The sequence below is a fragment of the Alligator mississippiensis genome, chromosome 15 (assembly GCF_030867095.1).
Source record: "Alligator mississippiensis isolate rAllMis1 chromosome 15, rAllMis1, whole genome shotgun sequence".
NCBI lineage: Eukaryota > Metazoa > Chordata > Crocodylia > Alligatoridae > Alligator > Alligator mississippiensis.
In genome coordinates this window covers 17393703-17416208 of record NC_081838.1, presented here as the reverse complement: position 1 = coordinate 17416208, position 22506 = coordinate 17393703, and the positions used below count along the sequence as shown (strand labels likewise).

At 58.4% G+C, this 22506-nt stretch overlaps 1 protein-coding gene across 2 annotated transcripts; it reads right to left on the bottom strand.

The window, feature by feature from the left end:
* Positions 1-1708: 1708 nt before the first annotated feature.
* On the bottom strand, positions 1709-22238 carry SEMA4A (semaphorin 4A). Of its 2 annotated transcripts, XM_059718065.1 has the most exons (16): positions 22100-22238; positions 17036-17303; positions 12803-12915; positions 9247-9407; positions 8869-8931; positions 8517-8615; positions 7609-7720; positions 7352-7468; positions 6982-7112; positions 5851-6020; positions 5248-5398; positions 4948-5137; positions 4058-4173; positions 3803-3966; positions 3340-3455; positions 1709-2989 (listed from the first exon to the last, which is right to left on the bottom strand). In XM_059718065.1, exons 3-16 carry the CDS (start codon positions 12894-12896, stop codon positions 2340-2342), a joined length of 2334 nt encoding a protein of 777 aa, XP_059574048.1. In that variant the 5' UTR covers positions 12897-12915; positions 17036-17303; positions 22100-22238; the 3' UTR covers positions 1709-2339. The 2 variants fall into 2 exon arrangements, with proteins under 2 accessions (XP_059574048.1, XP_059574049.1); XM_059718066.1 differs by lacking the exons at positions 17036-17303; positions 22100-22238 and adding an exon at positions 14490-16892.
* Positions 22239-22506: the final 268 nt, after the last annotated feature.

Here is a 22506-nt window from a genome sequence, read left to right as displayed (position 1 = left end):
CAAGCTTTGTGATGAAACACAGGCACGTTTTACAGGGAAAGGGATGAGGGAAAGCGTTTCCCTATGTTTCAGAGGCTGCTGGGCACTGATCGCACTCTTGCTCCAGATCTGGTGAGATCTGGGGTTTGTCCTGCTTATAGGAAACAGCCACAATTGACAAGGGCACTAGTGTAAATAGCCACAATTGACAAGGGCACAAAGACACAGGCGGCTGCAATCAGCAGGGCCAAAGCTCCTGCACGCCTCCTGGTGAATGAGGATCTGCCCCTAGTGCCAACAAAGCCTGAAAAGCCACTTGTGCTATAATCTGCAGCACAGCTGTGATCTTCGGGCAGTGTGTAGCTGAGTTGGCGGTTCACAGCAGGCCTGATGAGTGGTCCTTGAAAGAAAGCCCCCGGACAGACTCCTCTTGCTTCCCAGGCTTGCATTGCCTGACATACTCCAGCCTTGCAGCTTTCAGGGAGTTTATAAGCTCCTGTTCTGGGGAACTTATGGCTTTCGTGTACCAACGGTTCCCTCTCGCGGGGTGGGGAAGAGTTCAGAAACCTCATTCTGTCCGAGGTCCGGGTGAATGGAAAGGACCCCAGGGTTTACCATTAGAATAAACGCACCCCAATGGGCTAGTTGCACTCAGGACCCTGCAGAGATCTGACTCCAGGTGTCAATGCTTCAGTGCGGTCAAGCTGCCAACAACTGAATCACAGGGCATTTGTACACATTGTGTGATGGAGCCTGATCTCGCTGTGCTGCAAGGGATGTCTGGTCCCTCCCCGGGAACAGGGCAGGGGTGCCACACTTTGCTCCGCTTCCAGGTAAACTCTCCAGTCACAGCTCAGGAAGCTGCTTTGACCTACTCCTATTTCTGCCTGGCACTACTTAGAGCAGCCTTAGGGTGTGTGTGTGTGTGTATGCATCATGTATGTGTGTGCACAGCACACATGTATGAGTACGTGCGTGCATGGATTTACTTGTGTGCACATCGTGTGCATGTATGTGTGCATCATGCAGTTATGTATGTGCGCATGTACTTACATGTGTGTATATCCGTGTGTGTGCACAACTGCAACCTCCCCATGGGGAGCAGGAATGGCCATAATGCAATGCACTCAGAGCAGCCCCTTGCCCTCAGACAGCCTCAAGAAGAAGGCTGCAGCTGCCAGCCTCCCATGTTCCTGTTTCTACCCAGTGCCAGGCTCCCTGTGGTTTCCAGAGCAAAGCATCTGGGCATGGGGGTAAGTGGGTGCAGCTGGATCTTCTGGGGGCATCAGGGTTGAACTTACCCCCTGCATGCCCTCCCCACCCCAGTGATACCCCCTGGGCTTATGCCTGGGAGGCCCAGCAGTGCAGGGCTTAATTAGCCCATCACTAAAAATACTGCAATGGTATCAGACAGGAAGTGACCCAGCCCACTAGAAGCTGGGTCTTTTTGGGGTGGGGGGTAGACAGGAATGGGGAAGGGTCTGGACTCCCAGCTTCACTCTCCCCAGCTGGCCAGAAAGCCAGCTGTGTGGACAATGCATCCCCACTCCGTTGGCATTATTCACATGGCAGTCCTGTCCATGGGTGGACACAGGCTTTGCTCCCCCTCCGGCTGGTTTACCCCTCAACACTCCCATGAAATGTTTAGTTTAAATTAAAAGCAATTAAATAACCCCAGCCCACCCCCCCCAACCATAAAAACCCCTGAAGACTCCCCCCACCACACCCACCCACTCATGCCCTCTCCCCTGTGCCGGAGGTGTTGTGCAGCCTGCGGGAGGTATGAGGCACCCGGCAGCCCCGGCGGGGAAGTTTGGCGCCTACAAACCTTCCAGGATCTCAGTCTAAGAGTTGCTCCCAAGTCCAAGACCTTCCTGCACTGCTCCGCGGACAGTGGGGCAGCTGTCCTGGGCCCCAGGCCTGCACTGGCCGGAGCCTGAGGGGAATCACCACTACTTGCCAGCTGTATTGGGCTTACAACACACAGTAGGACAGCACTGATTTCCATGCAGTAGAGGACAACGAAACACACAGGGCACTGCCACGTCATGGTCTGGCTGGGACCAGCCTGGCCTTGCAGTCTGGATGCCAGCAACACAGCACCCGGGCCCAAGCAGCCCCCAGCTCCTGGGGCATCACAGCAGGTGCAGCAGGAATGGCTCCTGCCACCCTGGGGGATCTCAAGGGGCAGATGTGCTCGCAGCTGGATGGCATGTGCCCACCACTGGCTCTTGGTTGGGAGCTGGGCAAAGCGGCATGTTATTGTAGGGTCTCTCCTTCTCCCAACACTGTTGATCTTGATGGGAGCTGGGCAGGGGCAAGGGCAGGGGCCGGGGCTCAGGGTAGGCATGCCCATTTGCCTACGCCTTCCCTGCAGCTGCCCCTGGTGCCCCGTCCATGAGGCCCGGTCCAGCACTGAGGCGGTTGTTGTCAGCATCGATGGCCTGGGAGATCCCGTCCATCTGAAGGCAGCAGGCCCCGTCTTGGTAGGACGTCGGGAACTGGAAGTCGCCCCCGGCTCCGCTGAGCGGTACCTTCTCCTGCTGCGAGGCTTTGGTGGCTGGAGGGGAGCTGCAGCCCTGCACCTTGCTCTTGGCCTTGAGTCGGTCATGGTAGGAGACCAGAGCCACGGCCACGGCCCCGACGAGTGTCACGGCCAGCAGCACTGTCACCGTCACAAACTGGGGCCAGTAGGAGCGGTGTGGGGACAGCGGTTCCACCCCCTCCTCGGCAATGCCATCTACCCTGCTGTGGTACCCAGGGTGCCCGGCACCGCCACGGGGCTGCTGCACCACGTAGCGGGCCACAGGCCGGCTGTACCCGTTCTCACTGGCCCAGCACTCGTAAGTACCGGCTGTGCGGTTCTGTGCAATAAGCACCAGCGTCTGGTCGGCCAGCACGGCCACCCCCTCGCTGGGGCGCTGCTCTGGATAGCGCCAGTTATAGTTGGCCAGGGCGGAGAGCCGTGGGCAAGGCAGGCGAAGCACCGTGTTCGGCGCGGGGCTCAGAGCTGTGGGGAGGAAGGGAATGAGGTCACTCAGGGTTGCTCATGTCCCTGCCAGTACCCGCTGTGGCTCACTACTGCCTCAGACCGTGGTGCTTGGTCAGGCCAGGAAAGGCAAGCGCCATGTAAACCCAGCACAGCTGGGCTGGAAAGGAAGTGGGGTGACTCTGGAGTCACCCCTGTCAGCCAGGGATCCCCAGTGCAGGGTCCCTGGATGGGTGCCCATGGCTGCTGGCATCCCTGGAGGCTCACAGGACACCCCTTGGCCATGGCTCCCTGACAGCCCAGAGGGCCCGATCCTGTTTCCCCCCAGCCCTCCCCAGTAGTGAAAGCCCCTGATACCCCTGATACTGAACTCTTCATCACGTTGCTGTCCACACCATCCTGGGACCGGCCGATGGCCCTGCCCTTGGGCCTGGACTGCGGGCATGTGTCATTTGGGAAGCCCATCTCCACATCCTGCAGCCAGTGCCTGAAGAGGAACGGACACATATGAGATGTGGGGCAGGGGCCAGACTGGAGCTCTCGGCCCCCAGTGCCAGCCCAGTTGAGAGGACGGAGGGACACTGGCTCTGCCCAGGTCAGTAGCTGAGGACCATGCTGTCCCCACAGCCTTGCCATGCCCTTCAGGGCTGCAAAGCACATGAGCAACCCCCACAGGCTGCTTCCTCCTTCAGCTGGGATGAGAACCCAGGTGTCCTGGCTCCCTCTCCCCTGCTCAAACCACTATACGTCACCCTGGAGCCTATCCCGGGAGCCAGGGGGCCCACCTCCATGGTGCTTTAACCACTAGCCCAGCCCATCCCTAAGGCTACTCACGTGACATTAGCCCCGGCGCGGGTCTCCCGGCAGGCATGGCTGAGGCTGTCCCAGGCACAGAAGGGGTCACGGGCCAGGATGCAGTCAGCGCAGCTCTGGTACAAGCTGCAGTTGGCCACAGGCACTTGTAGGACCCCACGGGCGAAGCCCACGTACAGCATGCCCTGCACAAACAGGCACGCGGTCATGCTGGGGGTCTTTGGCGGGGTCTCCCCCAGGCTGTGCTGGGAGGGAGGTGGTGGGGAGAGCTCCTACCTTGGCAGGAGACAGTAGGAGGTTTCTCACAGCCTCAGGCTCCTGGAACAGCTGGATCTCCTCGATGATGTGGGTCCCACCAGGCAGCACCACCGCCTTGTGCAGCAGCCCCTGGTCTGCAGAGAGGAGCACAGCCTGGCTGTATGAACCCGGGGCTGGGAAGATTCCTGCACCCATGGGGGGTTCCAGCTTCACTGCTTATGCAACCCCACTTTCTCCCCTTCAAAGAAATGCAGCCACCTCTGGGGTGGAACGCAGCAGCTACTTTTAACAGGGCCCAGCAAACGCCAGGCAACTCCCAGGACGGGGAGTAGGGGCAGGATAGCAATGGACAGAGATGGGAACAGCTGGTGGGAGAGGATCAAACCCCAGGGCCCTTGTATCTGTCTCTAAGGGACCTCAATTGGAGTTGGAGCTTGCCTGGTTGAAGTTTCACAGCTAGGAGCAGAGCATCCCTGCTTCCACCTTGGACCAGATGGAAACACCAGTGACTTGCCAAAGGCGCTGAACTGGACATAAGCTTGAGCCCTCTCTGCCACTGCTGCTCTGTGTGCCCTTGGGTGGGCACTTCATTCCATCATAGGAAGGGAGGGTGGGAAGGGACCTCAGGAGGTCACCTCTAGTCCAACCCCCTGTTCCAAGCAGGACCAGCCCCAGCTAGATCATCCCAGCCAAGGCTTTGTCTAGCTGGGGCTTAAACACCTCCAAGGATGGAGACTCCACCACCTCTCTGGGTAACCTATTCTAGTGCTTTACTACTCTCCTAGTGAGAAAGTTTTTCCTAATATCCAACCTAAGCCTCCACTCTTCCACTGCCCCACCTAGCCTGACCCTACTTAGCCAAGCCAGGCCTGTGCAGCACCCTGGGAGGGTCCTAGGCAGGCACTTACCTGTGCCCAGGAAGAGGACGGGGTATTGGGTACCGGAGATGCTGGGGACCTGGTGCACCGCAAGGCGCGTGTAGGTCACATCCTGCTTCTCTAGCAGCGGGCGCAGGCCCATGGGCTCCACCTTCCCGTCCATGAGGAAATGCTCCTTCATGAAGTTCAAGGTCTTGTCTGATGATGGCCCCACTGAGCACTGTGGAGAGGCAGACAGGTGGGCGATGCCTGGGAGGGAAACTGAGGCACTGGCCCGCTGAACCCAGGTGGGGGTTGGAAAGGGTTGGAAGTGGGGTGGGCGGTACTTACACTGCCAGGTCGGGGCACCATGACCGGCTCACTGTAGGTGGTCCAGCGCAAGCTCCCTTTGTTCAGCTCCTTGTACTTGCCGTTGAAAACCTCCTTGATTGCAGGCTGGCTGAAGGCACACACGGCCGCACCACCCGTGGCCCCCATCTCCCTGGGAGGGTGGGGGTGTTCCATGAGCAGAGAGGAGGGTGGGAACCCTTGAGGCTTGGGGCGGGGGGTGCAATGTTTGGGTTCCTAGCTCCTAGCCCCTGCTGCTCTAACCACTAGATGATGCTCTTCCTTTGACCAAGCACAGGACCCAGGAGTCCCAGGGCCATGTGTGCAGGGCTCTAGCCACTAGACCGTGCTGCTTCTAAGCACTGGGCATGCACCCCAGGAGACCCGGTGCTCAGCCCTCACTAAACTCTCCCCACTCAATCCCATAAAGTAGCACCCAGGGGTGTGGATGCTGCTGCCTGCCCAACTCCCATGCCCCCCTGGGCATGCCCTGTGCTTAATTACAGGTGAATGACTGAGCCCGTTATGGAGCGCCTGCGCCCGGGGGCAAGCAGGACGGGACAAGGGCCTGTGAATCAGTCTTATGATGGTGTTTTAGGGGCTTACCACTGGGAAGAGAAGACCCCATAGAAGACGGTGCCGCCGGCTGGCTGAGGCAGGGCCACAGCGTGGTGGATCACATTGTAGGGGAAGCGCTCGGGCTGGGCACAGGACAGCTGCGCCTTCAGGAATGTTGTCCACTTCCGCTGCAGCACCTTGTCACCCCCCACATCGCTCTGCAGGAGAGGGCGGCACCAGGCTCAGTGCCCCAGGACCCTCAATGTGAGGCAGGGGGCACAGCGTGTGCACCAGCAGGGATAACTCAGCAGGAAGGGGGGAAGCTCAGCTCAGCTCAGCTCAGCTCCAGGACACCTGAGTTCTCATCCATCCATAACAAGGGGTTCCAGGGACGCCATATAAGGGCCATATCAGCCCGTGCTGGCCCAGGGTACCTTTAAAGGCTTTTGGGAGGTGAGTGGGCATGTAACCCCCACAGTCAGAGTCTAGGGAGCTGCAGGCTCCCTCCCAGACCAGCCCTGGGAAGGGAGCAGAAGCAGGAGCAGGAGAGATGCCAGGGGAGTTGGGAGAGGGGGGTCAGCCCAGGCCTGGGGCAGCGCAGAAGCTGTGTCTTGTAAGCAGGTGACATTGAGGACAAGGCCTGAGTCCCCAGCACTGCACCCTCTGGGTCAGAGGGTGATGAGTGATGGTTGCCAGAAATGCAGCCACCTCTGGGTTAGGATGTGCAACCCCTGCTCTGCCCACATGGGGGCAGCAGCTGCCTGTAGTAGTGCAGGCAGCCCACAAGGGGGCAATGCCACCCCAGGTCCTAGGTCAGGGTGCTGTACACACGGATGTACACATGTACTCACACACACATTCATGCATGCACGCACACACACAAATATACACGCATGTAAGTACATGCATGCACACACATGCCCATAATGCACACACATGCATGCATACATGCACATGATGCACACATAAGCACCTACATGTGTGCACATGTGTACACACACAGGCACACATTCACAACACATGCACACACATGTGCATACATGTATGCACAGGGTGCTGCACACTTGCACACTGCACACGCGCGCACACACATGCACACACACACACACACACACAGAGGCATATCCACACGCGTATGCATACTGACGATCTCCCTGAGGGGCCTGGCGCTGCCCGTACCTTGCAGACCTGCGCCACCCGTGGCACCGTGAGCCCCTCGAAGAAGTCAAACTCGTTGGCTGTCTCCTCGAAGAAGAAATAGACCTTGTCGTCATGGGGGATGCTGAAGGAGGCTACGAAGGCTGCGTCAGCTGGGGGGACAGGACAGAGCTGGGCTAAGTTCTGGCTGCTGGCCAACCAAGTGGTAATTGCACTGTGCTGAGCTGTGCTCTGCTGTCCCTGGGGCAATTCAGAGCCACCCCAATGCTGCTCTAACTTCCCCCCTCAAAGCACCAGAGTAGGAGGCTATGATCTGCCCCCTCCCCGCAGCCCCCGAGTCCAGCCCTGCCCCTGGGGAAGAAAAAGCATCAGGCCCCCGGCCCCTCCTCACCCTGCAGCCAGCGGAGGAAGGCATCAGTCTTCAGCAGGGTCCGGTTGCTCAGGGCACGGGAGATAATGGGCTCATTGCCTTGGAAGTTGTTCATGGTACCTGTGTAGAGCTCCCCATCTGCAGGGGGGAGCAGTGAGGGTCTCTGAGCTCAGAGGGGCAGCACCAGGCATCTCACCCCCACTGGGGGTAACACAGTGGGCTCCCTCTGCCAGCCCTGCTCCCTCCCCACAAAGCCCCCTGGCCCTGGGGATACTCACCCACCAGCGCTGCCGTGTATGTGTGCTGGGGATTGAAGGGGCTCTGGCCCTTGCCATCCAGCAACAGGGGCTGTCCCTGAGCACCGGAAACCAGCGTGAAGGTGTCCAGACTCTGGAAACAGTGACAGAAAACATTCATGGACCAGCGGAGCTGAGAGACACCCCCCACCCAGCATGGGGGGAGAGTGGGGCCTGACTGACATCCCCAGCCAGTGGCAGCATATGCCCTTGGAGATGGGGAAACTGAGGCACCAAGGAGGTGAGGGGGTGTATTGGGGGCCTCCCAAGTCCCAGCCCAGGTCTTAGGGAAGGACAGAGCCCAGCCAACATGTACGTTCATGCACACAGCCACACGCCTGTACATGCATGCACAAGCACATGCACACAGGAGTGCATGCATTCAGGCATACACACATGCACCTAAGTGCACCCACACATGTAGCCACATGCAGGTGCACACACACGTGTGCACCCATACATGCAGGCACACGTATTCATGCATACATGCACACGCATGCATGTCGATGCAGGTGCGTGAGCATGTGTGTGCACACGTGCACACACACACACACACACACACACACACACACACACACTTCATCTGCACTGCAGCCAGACAGCCACATCTCCAAAGGGACAGAGGCACTGACAGAAGCAGCCTGGCCTCCGCAAAAGCCAACGGGAGTCCAGCCCCTCACTCCCGTCAGCGCCTTGGCGTCTCCTCTGTGATTCCAGTGCCTAAATCCCCTGACACACCAGCCTTCAGGGCCTCTGGGGCTTCCCCTGGGTCTTGGCATAGCCCAGACAGTAGCAACAGAGGAAGCCCTGGCTCAGCGTGCACCTGGGGCTGCCCCAGTCCCCCGCCGGTAGCACAGGCAGGGGACAGGTTTGTGCGACTGGACACTCACCACGTAGCTGCAGGTGGGGCTGAAAGCGTAGGTCCCACAGACGTACAGGTGTGTCTGGTTCAGTGGCACCAGGACACGGATGAAGTTGAAGCACTCAGTCTGCAGGAGGAAGAAGGGCTGATACCTCGGCACACTCAGCTCAAGCCTGCAGCCACCTCTGGGGGGCAACCAGGTGGGTGTATCAACAGATCCACGGGGACTCTTCCCCCAAACTAGAAGTCAGCTGGGCAGTGACACACAGGGGTCATGCCCCGGGGGGGGGATACAGCCAGGATTTAACAGCAGGGGTGGGTTATCTAGCACTAAAATGCAGCCACTTCTGGGGTGGAGCAGAACAGTACCAGGCCCTTACCAGATTGCTCTTCTTCTTAAAAACACACTCCTGCTTCTTCTCGTCCGTGGGGGCCCAGGGGATCTGGAAGGGAGTGGAGAGAGTCAGGAAGGGAAGTGGGACTGGGAGCCAGGACTCCTTGTTTCAGTTCTGTCTGGAGGGCGGCGATGTGGTCTCATGGTCAGCACGAGGGGGGAAGGAGGGGAAGTGCGGCAGGAGCAGGGGACGCCAGGCGCTGCACCTCCGTTCCCGTCTACTCCTAGATTACCAGCAGTCTCCCGCAGGTTGCCCCTTGCCTGGGGAAACTGAGGCACGGCAGGACTCAGTCGGGCCCCGCGTAGGTGCTGGAGGCAAGATTAAAACCCAGGCCTGCACCCCATGCTGCCACCCCCTGCTCACCAAGTTCTTGAATGCCATGGTGCCTGTGCTGTCCACCCCAAGAGAGAGGATGGTGTCCCGGGCACCCACGTACAGCGTGTCCTCATCCTTGCTCAGCAGCAGAACGTCGTAGTTGGAGACACCCCGGAGACTGAAGTGGGGCAGGATCCTGCGTGGGTCTCCTGGTAGGGGGCAGGTACCACCAGTTACTCCTGCACTTCCCACCCGGCCCACTCTCCCCACCTGCTGGACGTGTCTCTGTCCCCAGCACCCTGCACCGGGACCGACTGGGAGCGTACCATAATTTAGCATCTACATAGAGCCACGCATCACACAGCACCACCGATGGACTGCAACTTAGCGCCTCTATGTGGACCCAACTATGGATGAACCGTAATTTAGCACCTGTATATAGTAGTGCCACATATAACTTAGCACCAATTGACTGCAATTTAGCACCTCTATACTAGATCCTACTATGAATATACTGTAATTTAGCACATATATATATATATATAGCAATGCACCACCTATAACTTGGCACCTATTGACTGGGACTTAACATCTCTATGCTGGAACCTACTATGAATATACCGTAATTTAGTACCTATCTACAGCAACGCACATACACCTTAGCACAAATCGACCGCGACATAGCATCTCTAAGCTAGAACATATGAATATACCATAATATATAGCACCTATCTATAGCAATGCACGTACAGCTTAGCACAAAGCGACTGTGACATAACATCTTTATGCTAGACCTATGAATATACCATGATTTAGCATCTATACATGTCAGCGCACCACATATAACTTGGCACCCATTGACTGTGATTTAACATCACTGTGTTAGAATTCATATATTATGAGTATACCATAACTTAGCACCTATCTACTGCAACATGCCACGTATAACAGCACCTCTTGACTGCAGCTTAGCACCTCTACACCAGAACATACTATGAATATATTGTATTTTAACACCTATATATTGCATTGCACCACATATAACTTAGCACCTATTGACTACAACTCAGCACCTCTGTGCTAAGCTTATGAATATATCAAGACTTAGCACCTCTCTATTGCAGCATACCACTATAATGAGCACCTATGGAGTGCAAATTAGCACCTCTACACTAGAACTTCCTGTGAACGTACCATGACTTAGTGCCTATATACTGCGTTATGGCATCTATATATTGCAGTGCACCGTGTATAATATATTGCAATGCACCATGTATAATATATTGTGATGCACTGTGTATAACAGCATCTGTCAACATCATCTTAGCAACTTTACACTAGAACTTACTGTGCCTGTACCATAATTTACCACCTGTATGCTGCAATGGGATCCCTGAATGTTGCAACATAACACATGTAACGTAGCACCTGTCAGCAGCAGCGTAGCACCTCTGCATTTAAACCGACTATGAACTTACAATCACTCCACACATGCATGTTGCAACGTGGAGCCTACAGATTGCAACACGCAACATGCAATTTAGCACCGCTCAGCTGCAATGTCGTCCACCCCGTGGCTTAGGAGACCCAGCTCTAACTTGTTCCGCAGCCTTGGGTAAGGGATGTTGCCCTGTGCCTCAGTTTCCCCTTCCCTGCCCTTTGGCTGGCTTGTGTACTTAGAGCTTCAGGGCTTCTCCCACTAGGTGTCTCTACAGCTCCAAGCACAGCAGGGCCCTGATCTCTGTGGGGGCCTGCCGGGGTTCCCTGAATGCAAATTGCTCCCTGGTGCCTGCCCTGTGGTGGGGTGCTCGTGTCCTGCCATGCATCAGGTGCATCCCACGGGGCTACTGGGGGCCTGGACCGAAGCCAGGGGAAGCGGCTTGGCGGGTTTAGGATCAGGCCCTACAGGCCAGCAGCCAGCGTCAGGCAGCCTCTGCAGGGGGGAGTGTCTCTGGAGCTTGCAATGCCCCTGGCAGTCTCCCACAAAAGGGCTGAGGAAGAAGCCAGCCAGCTTCTCGTGGGGTTGGGAAAGAGGAAGCGTGTGACTGTGGGTGACTCAGTGACGGGGGCTCTTCCCAGCATCCTTCCCAGGGCTGCAGATGGGCATGACTGGGCTCCTAAGTCCCCTCGGGGGCAGCCCAGAGCCTCAGCCTGGCATCAGGGGCTGCATATGGAGGTGCCAAGGAGAGGAGAGAACACACCAGGGTCCTAAACCTGCTCGGCTGTAGAGCCCCCACACTGGTCACAGTGGTGGCCTTAGGTTGTTGGGACCCTGAGCAAGAGAGTCATTTGGGCCCCCTTATTTGGGGGCTGTTAGAGCCACTTCCTTGCAAAAACTTTACCCCCCCCAAAGTTTGGGCCCTCTAAAGCATGCAGCCCCTGGTGGTCACCAGGTTTGTCCTTCCCTGAGGCTGCTACCCAGCCCTTTCTTAGAAAATCCCCCAACACTTTGCTGACCACAGAGATCAAGAACATCCTCCCGCACCTGCCTAAAAAAAGCCAGAAGCTCAAGCCACAGCATTCAGCACGAGGGAAGAAGAAAGCAAGACTTATCCAGCACAAAAATTCGGAGCTGGGAAAGGGGGACCTGCCTCGCTGCCCTCTCCTCCCCGACCCCCTCCAGCACCTGTTCTCATGGGGAACCAAACAGGGACCTGAAAGGAGCAGCCCCACCACTGACATTCGGCTGCTTGGGCAGATATTCACCCTGCAGAGATCTTGCTGCTCCCTCCATCATCCCCCCGGTCCCCACCTTGCCTGGGGTCCCCCCGGTGTAGAAGGCGCAGGCAGGGATCGCTCCCGTGTCCCCCACATCTCTGCACCAAAGGACAGTGACAGCATCTTCACAGGGAGACCCCAGGCGTCCTGGCACTCGACCAAACCCCTCCACATACACACCCAAGGGGTGTTGCTGGCTTGGATCGAACCCCCCCACACTTCCTGCACCCCTCAGCCATCCTCCATCTCGCTGTCCCTCCCGGTGCCCCGGCCAAGCGCTGGTGCAGTGCATCCCTGCCCCCCACGGCAGGCTGCTTTCCCAGCCCCTACAGCAGCTTTGCCCCCCGACACGCACGCTCGGACCCCCAGGCCCCAGCGGAAGCGATGCTCTTTCTTTTCTCCCTCCCTGCGTTGGCAGGGGAGGGGGTTTCTGCCAGGAGGTGGCTTTCACAATGTGCCAAGGGGATTGTGAGGCTTCCTGGGCACGAGCCCAGCCTGGTTTGGATCCCGCCTGGCTCTGGGCATCTCAAAGGCAGCCAAGGCAGGAAAGGCCCATCTGGCTCCCACCGCTGGCCTGCTGTGAGTGAGTGGGAGCAGGATTTGAGCTCACCCCCTCTTGACCCCAAAGGCAACACACCAGCCCCCTGCATGCTCTGTGCCACCTGCTGCTTTCCTGTACAGCCCCTGCCAGGCTGCGGCAGGCTCGGTCCCCCTCACCCACCAGCAAGGGGTGACCTCCCAGCTGCCCCGGACCACCCTCTGCCCCTCTCCCGGCCTTGGGGGGCAACAGGAGAGGCACCCCCTGGGGACCCCCATCCTGCCCCAAATTGAGGGCTGCCCAGGCTGCCTCCAGTCCCAGCGGCATCCCCCTCCCCACTGTACTCACCCCACTGGAAGGCAACACGAGGCGCTGGATCAGGGCCAAGGGCCGCGGTGGAGATTGCCAGGCCCCACAGCAGGCAGAGGGCACGGGCGTGCATCGCGGCGGGAGTGTGGGCGCTGCCGGGAGAGGGAACGGGGTTACACCAGCACCCACCTGCAACGGAAACCCATGAGGTTTCCTGCCCTCCCCCTCCGTCCCACACCGTCCTGGGGGGAGACCCAGAGCCCAGCTCACCGGGACTGGGGGGCACCCTCCCTGCCCCTAGCCAGGCCCCTGCTGCGCAGGCAGGCGGGTAACAGCCCTCTACTGCTGCCGGCCGGTGGAACGGCTCCCTTCGCCCAGGGTGGGGTGAACACGTGGTGTCTTCACCTCCCCCGGGCGCTCTCCCTCCTCCCTTCAGTGTTACCCCCCCCCCCCCCGCATATGAGGCAACCTGACCTCTACACACACACACACACACACACACACTAGCCACTAGGCAACATGACCTTGCAGAGGCAGAAACAGGACCCAGGAGTCCTGTGTGGCCCCCACCGCCCCAACATCACTGATGGACCCCAGGAGTCCTGACCCTCCGGATGATGCATGGATAGGCTCCCACGCTCCCACACGCGACTGGTTTCTGGTTTCTCACACTCTTGTCCCAGGGCAGGGACCCTGGGAGGAAGCTTCAAGTGGACCATAGGATCCTGAGGGTTTGGGAGAGTCACAGATGGGGCTGGGTGCGGAGCCCCGGGCAGGGCGGGGACAGCACTGAGGCCCAGAGCATGGCAGGACATCCTGAGAGCACCCGAAACGGCCCCGTGCCAGGTGCTGTACAAACCCAAAGCAGAAAGACTGATCCCCCCCCCCTCCCCCCAAGCCCTGGATCTGCTTAGCCAGAGCATCCCCTGCGGTCCTCCCTGGGCACTCCAGCCTCTTGGCCTGGCCAGCAGGGCTGTTTTGGAGGGGGGCAGGCAAGGGCATCTTACCCCCTGCCTTATTCACGGCCAAGCCAGCCTGTCTGTCCCCTGGGCCTGGAAGCCTGCCCCATATGGAGACCCCCGGTGCCTCCCCTTGCTCGGCCAGGCTGCAGTTGGACTCAGGAGCCTTGCCATGGGGCTGGCTTGTGCTAGGGGCTGTACCCAGGATGTGGGTCCATGCTTGTGTGTGCACATGTGTGAGTGTGTTCCTTCCTGTTTTAGGCCCCCAGCCCTCCACTATCTAGGAATCCCACTTCATGCCTTGCCCCCCACAGTCGAGGAGAAGTCCCTGCCTGCCCCAGCTGCAACCACATCCAGTCTCGCAGTGCTGAACCGGACACAGCTGCGTGCAGAGACGGGGCAGAGGCATGGCCTGGAGGGAGCGGTGTCGGTGGCAGGCGGCTGGTCCCTGGGTTTCAAAAGCCCTACCAAGGTGGAGGAGTGGAGAGAGGGAGCAGGGCCCCAGCCCCAGGGTGGGGGGCAGAGGTTGAGAGGGAAGGAGAGAGGGAATGGGAGAGAGAAGAGAAGGAAAAGCAATAATGGGGACAGGCGGGCAGGGGCGGAGGGAAGGAAGGAAGGAGCACACGGATGAACAGATGAGTGCAAAGGAAAGGAAAGGAAAGGAAAGGAAAGGAAAGGAAAGGAAAGGAAAGGAAAGCTCCTTCCTCCCCCTTGCCCCATGACAGTCCCCCCAGACCCATCACCTCTGCCCCCGGGGCTGGTGTTACCTCTCCAGGGTGCAGAATCAGCTCCGATATGTGGGCATGCTCACCGGCAGGCGGCTCAGTCCCATGGCTCGGGGCTCAGCACCCATGGGAAATGGGTCTGTGCATCCACTGGGCCCGGGCTCAGTCTGTGCAGGGCCCCAGCTCTGCTTCCTTCCCCTCCCCGTGGGTCCCTGGCACTGAGCCTGGCAGCAGCTGGGGCTGGGCTGGGGCGGAGCGCGGAGGGTAGCTCCCCGTGCTTCGGGGAACCAGAAACTCCAGCCTCCCCGGGCGAGTCCCGGCAGCTCCGGGGGCGTCTCCAGATCCGCACAGCCAAGCGGGGAGCAGCCCAGCTTCCAGTGTGGCTCGGGGCCGGACACCTGAGATCTATGTCTGGACCCGCTCAAGTGGGGGACCCCTGGGTCCAATTCTGGATTCGGGGGAGGGTGGGGGGTCTCGTGCTTTGTGCAGGGGACTGGAAGGCCAAGTCTCTCAGCACCAAGGAGGTTGGGGCTTTACTCTTAAGTCTTTGGAGGATCCAGTTGATGGACCCCAGGGCCAGGTGGCCTCCCAGCCCATGGGCAGAACGGGGTGGGCACCCTCAGGGGGCTTACATAGGCCTAAAAAGGGCCCCCAGCTGTCTTTTTTATACAGCCCAGAGTTGGTTCCTCTCTTGTTTACCCCTCCTGGAGGTGCCACTTGCTGGCCAGAAGGGAATGAAGGAGGATCGGGGCCCTACCATGAGCTCCAGCCTCCCCAGTGCTTCGGGAGCAGAGCAGAGCAGGGCATGGAAACACCCCCTCTAGTTCCCCCCACCTCCAGCCCAGCGTTTGAGGAGCCAATGGTTGGGAAGTGTGTGTGTGTGTGTGTGTGTGTGTGTGTGTGTGTGTGTGTGTGTGTGTGTGTGTGTGGTGGGGGGTGAAACGACCCCCTGCGCTTGCCATTCGGCCAGGACAGAAAGCTCCTTGTGAGGCAGAAACTAGGTTACCGCACCGGGCTTCACACGCTGCCGACCGAGACGGGGCCGCGGGAAGGGCTAAGCTCCACATTGTTCGGAGCTGGGCCAGAGCCACCAAGGCCGGGGAGGGAGCTGGGCTGGGTCAGGGGAAGGGGGCACGGTGTGATCCTCCTCTAGGAGCCCCGGGCATGCGGAGCCCGTCTGTCCGTCCACTCGCCTGCAGTCCATCCATTCATCTGTCTGTCTGTTCATCCATCTAACTATCTATCGTCATACACACCACTTCATCTATCTGCATGTCTGTCTGTCCACCCATCCCATCTATCTATCTATCTATCTATCTATCTATCTATCTATCTATCTATCTATCTATCTATCTATCTATCTATCTATCTATCTATCTATCTATCTATCTACCCCCATGCATACTATGTTGTCTATCCATCCAGACATCCCATTTTATCTACCTACCTACCTATCCAGCAATCCATCCATTCCCCTCTGTCTTTCTGCCTGTCCCTCTGTCTATCCATCCATCCCCATATACACCACTTTGCATGCCTGCCTGTCTACCATCCTCCTATCCATCTGTGCCACTCTATCCATCCATCCATCCCTGTACACGCCACATTTTCTGTCTATCTATCCATCCATCTGTATCATTGTCTGTCCATCCATCCGTCTCCATACGTACCACTCTATCTATCTATCTATCTATCTATCTATCTATCTATCTATCTATCTATCTATCTATCTATCTATCTATCTATCTATCTATCTATCTATCTATCCACCTGCTTGCCTACCTTCTTTCCACGCACCTATCCATCCATCTCACTCTATCCATCTCTCTGTCTGTCCATCCCTATACACATCACTTTGTCTGTCTGTCTGTACACATCTCAGTCTACCTATCCCTCCACCCCATACACACGCACTCTGTCTATCAGTCCATCCATCTGCCTCACACTGCTGTCTCTCTCTCTCTCCAGCTCCATCCCCACACACATCACACGATCTCCCCATCCGTCCACCCACCCCAGCTGGGATTCGACTGTCTGGCTGCAGGGACGTCCATCAGGCACCCGCTCCTTGCTCCTTATGGGGTGCTGGCTCTGTCCCTCATTGCCCTCCCACCCATTCAAGCCAGTGGCAGGCTGGCTTTGCCTTCCCAGGGCTGTGGGGGGTGGGGAGCAGGGTGCCCCCCAGACCTACGGCACCTCCGTGGGGACCACAGGGAGATGGGGCTGGGGCGGGGAGACTGGGGCTGATTTCTGCCATATGCAAGGGGCAGATGGGCCTGGCTCCACTACATCGCATTGGGGATTGCAAGGGGTCTGAGCTCCTGCTGGTGCAGGGACCATACCCAGAGCCAGCCCAGCTCTCCTGAGACCCACAGCAGCCATGCACAATGAAGCCCCCCAGGCTGCATTGCTCATGCACAGGGGATGTCCCCATGCCAGAAGGATTGGGGCACTCCCCAGCCAGGAAACCCCCTTGCAAAGAGCCGGCTCCAAGGGGTGCCCCCACCACCCATCCTGTTACCCCCTGCACCCCACCCCTGGGCTGCAGTTGGAGATCCTCCTTTCCCCCCCGGCGCTTGGGAACCCACCTGCTTCTGCCGGGATCCCTGCGATCTAGGCGAGGAAAATCCCTTTGTAGCCGCGCATCTCTTCTGGGGACCCTCCTTGCGTCGCCATAGTTACCGCTTACCTCCGAGCAGGCGGCTGCAGCTGGTGCGAGACGTGCACATACATGCACACACACGCACGCACATACATGCGTGCACACGCACGTAGCAGCCAGGCTCCTGTTAGCATTCGGATGCCGAGGCCAGGCGGGCAAGGCCGGAGGCTGGTCCCAGGGGGGGCACGGTCTGGCTGGAGAGGAACGGATGAATCACCGGGAGCTCACGCAGGCTCGCACAGGCTGCGTGTACCAAGGCAGCTGCCCCCCCTTCCCCTCCAGGCCCTGGCTTTCTGATGTGGCCCAAATGCCAGCCCCTCCCCCGCGGATCATGCTGAGGTGGGGGCTGCTGGAAGCTGACTGTCTTCAGTAAAGTCAGGCCTGGCCCCCACTGGTTTCCCAGCAAAGGCACCGCTCACCCCTGGAGCCTGGGCTGAGCTGGTTACTGTGTGGGTGTGCGTGTGCGCACGTGTGTGTAGGTGTGTTTGTGTGTTAACGTCTGTAGGTTGGTCTGTGTGTAAGTATGTATGTGTATGTATACAGGTAGAGGTGTATGTGTAAGTGTATGTAAAGATATGTGTGTGCATGTGTATATAGGTGTCTGTGTAAGTATGTAGGTATGTGTGTAAGTATGTGTGTATAAGTATGTGTAAGTGTGTGTATATAGGTGTGTGTAGATGTGTGTGTAAGTACGTGTGTGTCTGTATAGGTGCATGTAAGTATGTGTGTGTATATAGTTGTGTACATATGTGTGTGCAGGTGTATGTGTAAGTATGTGGGTGTATGTGTGTATAGGTGTGTGTGAGCATGTGTGTGTGAGTGTGTAAAGGCATGTGAGAAAGTATGTGTGTGTGTATAGGTGTGTGCACAAGTATGCAGTGTATGTCTATACATGTGAGCAGGCAGGTGGGCATGCAGGGGTGTGTGTGTGCACGCATGCCTATGTGAATGTGTGCATGCAAGCCAGCATGTGGCTCTGCATGGCTGAGTGTGTGGGGGGATTGCACACCTGTGTGCACATCTACACATGTTGACACCCAGCTGCAGGCAGGCGGGCAGGGCAGTGTGTTTCTGCATGCCCGCTTGTGTGCCTCCGTGAGCATGCCCCTGTGCCTGTATACACGTATGCACACGGGGTAGCACAGATGGGAGTGTCATGTTGCACGTGTGCATGAATACCTGCGCTGTGTTTGTACACCTGTGCAAGTGGGCACAAGGGGGGGTGCTGCATGGCAGAGTGTGTTTTTGCTCATGGGTGCACACATGCCTGAGTGTTTGCATGCCTAGGTCAGCATGTAGGTGTGCACAGGGTTTTTTTCGTGTGTATGTGTGTGTTTGTGTGTGTGTGTGCGTGTAAGGGAGGGGAGCCTGATTCTGCTCTCACCACCCCCCTGCTTGCATCAAAGCAGTCCCCACAGCCCCGCAGGGACAGTGTAGGCCTCTCCTCCCCAGCCTCCAAGGGCACCGCATCCGCCCAGGCTGCTCCAACCTCCCCTGGGCCAGATGCAATGCCACTTCCAGCTTTCCCCATCGAGATGTTTCCCCGGTGCCTGTGGCCATGACCGCAGGCAGCTGCACTTCTGCTTGGAGACCCCCAAAATCCCCTTTCCCCTCCCTTAAAACTTTCCACATCGGATGCTTCTACTTCCCACTTCCCTTCCTAACACCAGTCCACCCTTGTGCCCAAATCAGCGGCCACATTCTCCCCAGAGGTGGCTGCTGGCTGCTGGCAGGAGACCTCTCCTCTAGCGCCCGCAACATGGAGGGGAGGCTGTCACAGAAGACAAGGCAGAGCAGTGCCCCACGACTGATTGCTTCTGATTTCCTGTCTAGAACTTGCAGTCTCGCATTGCCAGGCAGGGGACATGGAGGTAGACAGTGTGGCTGGGGCTTCCGGCCTGAGTCATCTCAGCTCAGCAGCTCAGAACGAAAGGAGAAGCAGGCAGTAACTCTTCCCTATTGCAACATACAGCTGCGTGCACCCCGCTGGGCAGCACATCTCTGTTGGGGTTCATGGAGCTGTACGCTGCAGCCCTATCAGCCTTGCTAGAAATCATCACTAGCATGGCATAAGGGAGACCTGCCTTTGTATAGCACTTAGCGCGGCAGGCGACCTATGTAGCCCCTGAAGCACCAATACGAAGACTCCCTTGCCACTGAAATGCAGCCACCTCTGGGCTAGAGCAGAGCGCCAAGTTGGCCCAGGACATATGCACCTACAAGAGGCCTGAGTCCAGATTGGGACAGGTAGTGATGCCCAGCAGACATGCGCCACCGAGTCAGAGTGGGATCATCCTGAGTCACTAATGCCCCTGGTACATACCTGATGCACTGGGTCCTAGCCCTTGGGCCAGGGAGCTCCTGCCTGGTCCCTCCCTGGTGCCCAAAGGACCAGGCAGTCCAAACCCTCCCCAGATTGCAGGTGTCTCTTGCCAATTCTAGGATCCAGCCCAGCTTTTTCCCTCCATCTCTTGATGTACGTCCCAGCTCCAAATTTAGTGTAACCAAAAAGAGGTGAGAAACAGTGAAACTGTGACTGGGTCAGGTCATAGGCCCATCTTGCCCAGTTTCCTGTGTCACATAGTGGAAAGGTAGAATCCGGGCGTTGATGTCCTCATTCAGCTCAGGCAGGATTCCCCAGACTCCGGGAGCTGGGGCTTTAAGAAAGGGGACCTGAAACCCTGGGAGCCAGCAGGGATGGCCGTGATGGTGGAAGGGGGCTGAGTGCCAGGGGAGATACCTCCCTGAAGGTTCCTGCTGCTTCCTGGCTCTAAGCAGGGGGCTGATAGGAAGCTGCTGAACCCAAAGATCCCGATCCAGAAGAGCGTGCTCCAGGCAGGGCTCAGGGCAGGGCGAGCTCAGGCCCAGGGGTGATAGATCCCAGGTGTGGGGGGAAGGGAATGGGGCATGATTTCAGCCAAGATGCTGCCGATCGATCGAGCCTCAAGAAGCCACAGCAGCACTGGGGACCTCCTTGTGGCTTCCGGTGCCTTGCAGAGCAGCAAAGAGCAGCAGCAGTGACAGGAGGGGCATAGAGCCAGTGGAGAGCATGCACAGCACAGGGGAAGACCCCAGCAACCACTCTGGATGAAGCCTGAGAGAGAAGAGGGAGCCTGCGGCACTGGGGAAGGGGCCCCATTCAAAGCCCCTGGGAGCTGGTCACTGCTCCAGCCAAGAAGCTGTAACTCCCTCCATCCCAGGAGCAAAGCCCTGCCTGTCAGCTCCCCAACCCCCTAGGCAGTGCTGCCCCCCTTCCATCTCCTCCTCCCAGCTGCAACTGGGTGAAAGGGCTTGGAAGTGCCTCTCCTACTCAAGCTGCCTCTGCTGCCAGGTTTCCTGGCTTGCAGAGGAGGGAAGGGAACCAGGGAGACCTGGCCGAGGCCCAAGAACAGAGCACAAGAGGCCTCGTGCCCACGATTCTGGCTGGAGGGAGAAAACACGGGGCCTGGGCCCCGGCAGGGGGTCTGGAAAGGGTCCCTGGGGGCTCGACACAGGCTCTGAGCAGGTGACCTTGCTTTGCACCAGTGCAAGGGATGGTGCCGCGGGCAAGGGCACCTACGGATTCCTAAGGGGAATCAGGGGTGCATGAACCCTGGTACTGGGGTGCTCCCAGCCAGCAGTGGATGGGGTTGGCAGGCATTGCCCTGCCTGAAATGTCCCCCGACTCCGCAGCTCATCCTCAGTGCCAGGGCCTATAGCCTCAATAGCTGTTTGCATGAGAGTGCCAGCAGCAAATGCGCAGTGACCCTGGTGGCTAAGCTCCTTATTTAGACCCACTTGTAATCTCCAAGTGCTGCCCCGTCCGCCCCGGCGCACGGCTCGTCATAGCTGAGATAAGGGCCCCGGGCTGGAGTGAGGGCATCTGCAGTGGGCCTGATGCTGCTGCTCCTCTTGCTGGGAGGGAGAGGGTGGTGAGTGTGAACGTGAGTGTGCGGTTGCACAAGTTTGTGTACATGCATGCATGAGGGTGTGTTTAGGTATGCAACAGCACCAATACACATGTAAATGCACAAGTGCATATGCAAGGGGAGCATGCATGTGAGAAAGTGCATGATCGTGGGTGGGTGCACCCAGGAGTGGGATTGCATGACAGTGAAATGCCAGGGTGTGATGTGAGAGTGCACAAGTGTGACAGAGTATGTAAGTGCATGTGCACAAGTGTAAGGCTGAGAGTGCACAATTCACAGGTCCTTTGGCAGTAGCAGGTAAAGGCTGCTCAGGTGTCAGTGGACCCTGCATCTCCCCACCCCTGGGTCCTGGCACCTGTGCCCACGAGTCCCTGCCCCTTCCACTTCTGGTGCCCAGCTGTAGCGGCCACAGCCCTCTCTAGCCAGCTGGACAGACTGATGGCCACTGCCCCAGGGAGTTATCACCATAACACCTAGTGGTCAGTGGGTCAAGCTGCCACAGCTGCGGGCACCCGACAGTGGGCATGAAGGCAGGTATTGCCTTGGAAACTGCGATGCCTTGTTTCTGTATGGAGATGATGGAGCGCCAGCTCCTCACTGTGCCCAGAGTCCAGCCCTGTGCCCAGCTCCCCACCATACCCAGTGCCCAGCTCCTCACCATACCCAGTGCCCAGCCCCTGTGCTCAGCTCTCCACTGTGCCCAGCGCCCAGCACCTACATCCCTGATGGCAACAACAGGCTTTGTCAAGGCAGAAACCCCATGCCCCTGCCACTGCCTGGAGCCAGGCACCCTGTGGCCGTCTGCCCCTCCTGCCTTAACCAGGGAGAAACATGCTTGGATGCCCCTGAGAGAGCCCATCTGTCCTCCCCCGTGCCTCGGTTTCCCCATCCCGGCCCTGAGCCCTGGAGCCAGGAGCTGGAGGGTGGATCAGCAGCAGACAACCCAGGTGTCCTGCTCCCCCGTCACCCCCTCCTGATCCACGCAGGACACAGAAAGCCCCAAATCCCACTGGCTTCCCTGTCACTCAGCTACAAAGCTGCGGGAGTGCGAGGTCCCCGAGCACCCCCACGCCCCCATTTACCTGCAGTGGGCAGGGGGCCGGGCACTCATCTGCCACGGCTGCAGGCTCTGCCGGCATCTGCCATCCTCCTGGCTGTGGCTTCTGGAGCTGCCTCCTAGCTCCCAGGCTGCTTTCCTTCTCCCCTCCCTCCTGGCCAGCCTCAGCGCTGGAGCATTAGTGCCGCCTCGTGAGCAGCACTGCCTGGCACTCCCGGCCTTGCCTCTCGCAGCTTCCCAGAGCCATAAACCCCGGAGCTGGCAGGAGGCAGGCAGGCTGGCAGCTCAGGCTCGGTCCAGGCTGGGGGGACCCAGGGCTTGTCCATGTGCCTGGTGGACAGACTGCCTCTAGGCCTCTGGGACGTGCATCACTCCCGGGCTCAGCAAAGCCTCCCCCACGCTGGGCAGGGATGTGGTGTCCCCCCTACAAAT

Excerpts from the sequence above, each read along its gene's own strand:
- SEMA4A (XM_059718065.1), bottom strand. The coding sequence starts at position 12,896 with ATGCACGCCCGTGCCCTCTGCCTGCTGTGGGGCCTGGCAATCTCCACC. Across the intron at positions 5,399-5,850 it reads GGGGTCTTCTCTTCCCAGTG|GGAGATGGGGGCCACGGGTG; the intron begins GTAAGCCCCTAA and ends CCACCCTCCCAG. Across the intron at positions 4,174-4,947 it reads CGTCCTCTTCCTGGGCACAG|ACCAGGGGCTGCTGCACAAG; the intron begins GTAAGTGCCTGC and ends TCCTCTCTGCAG.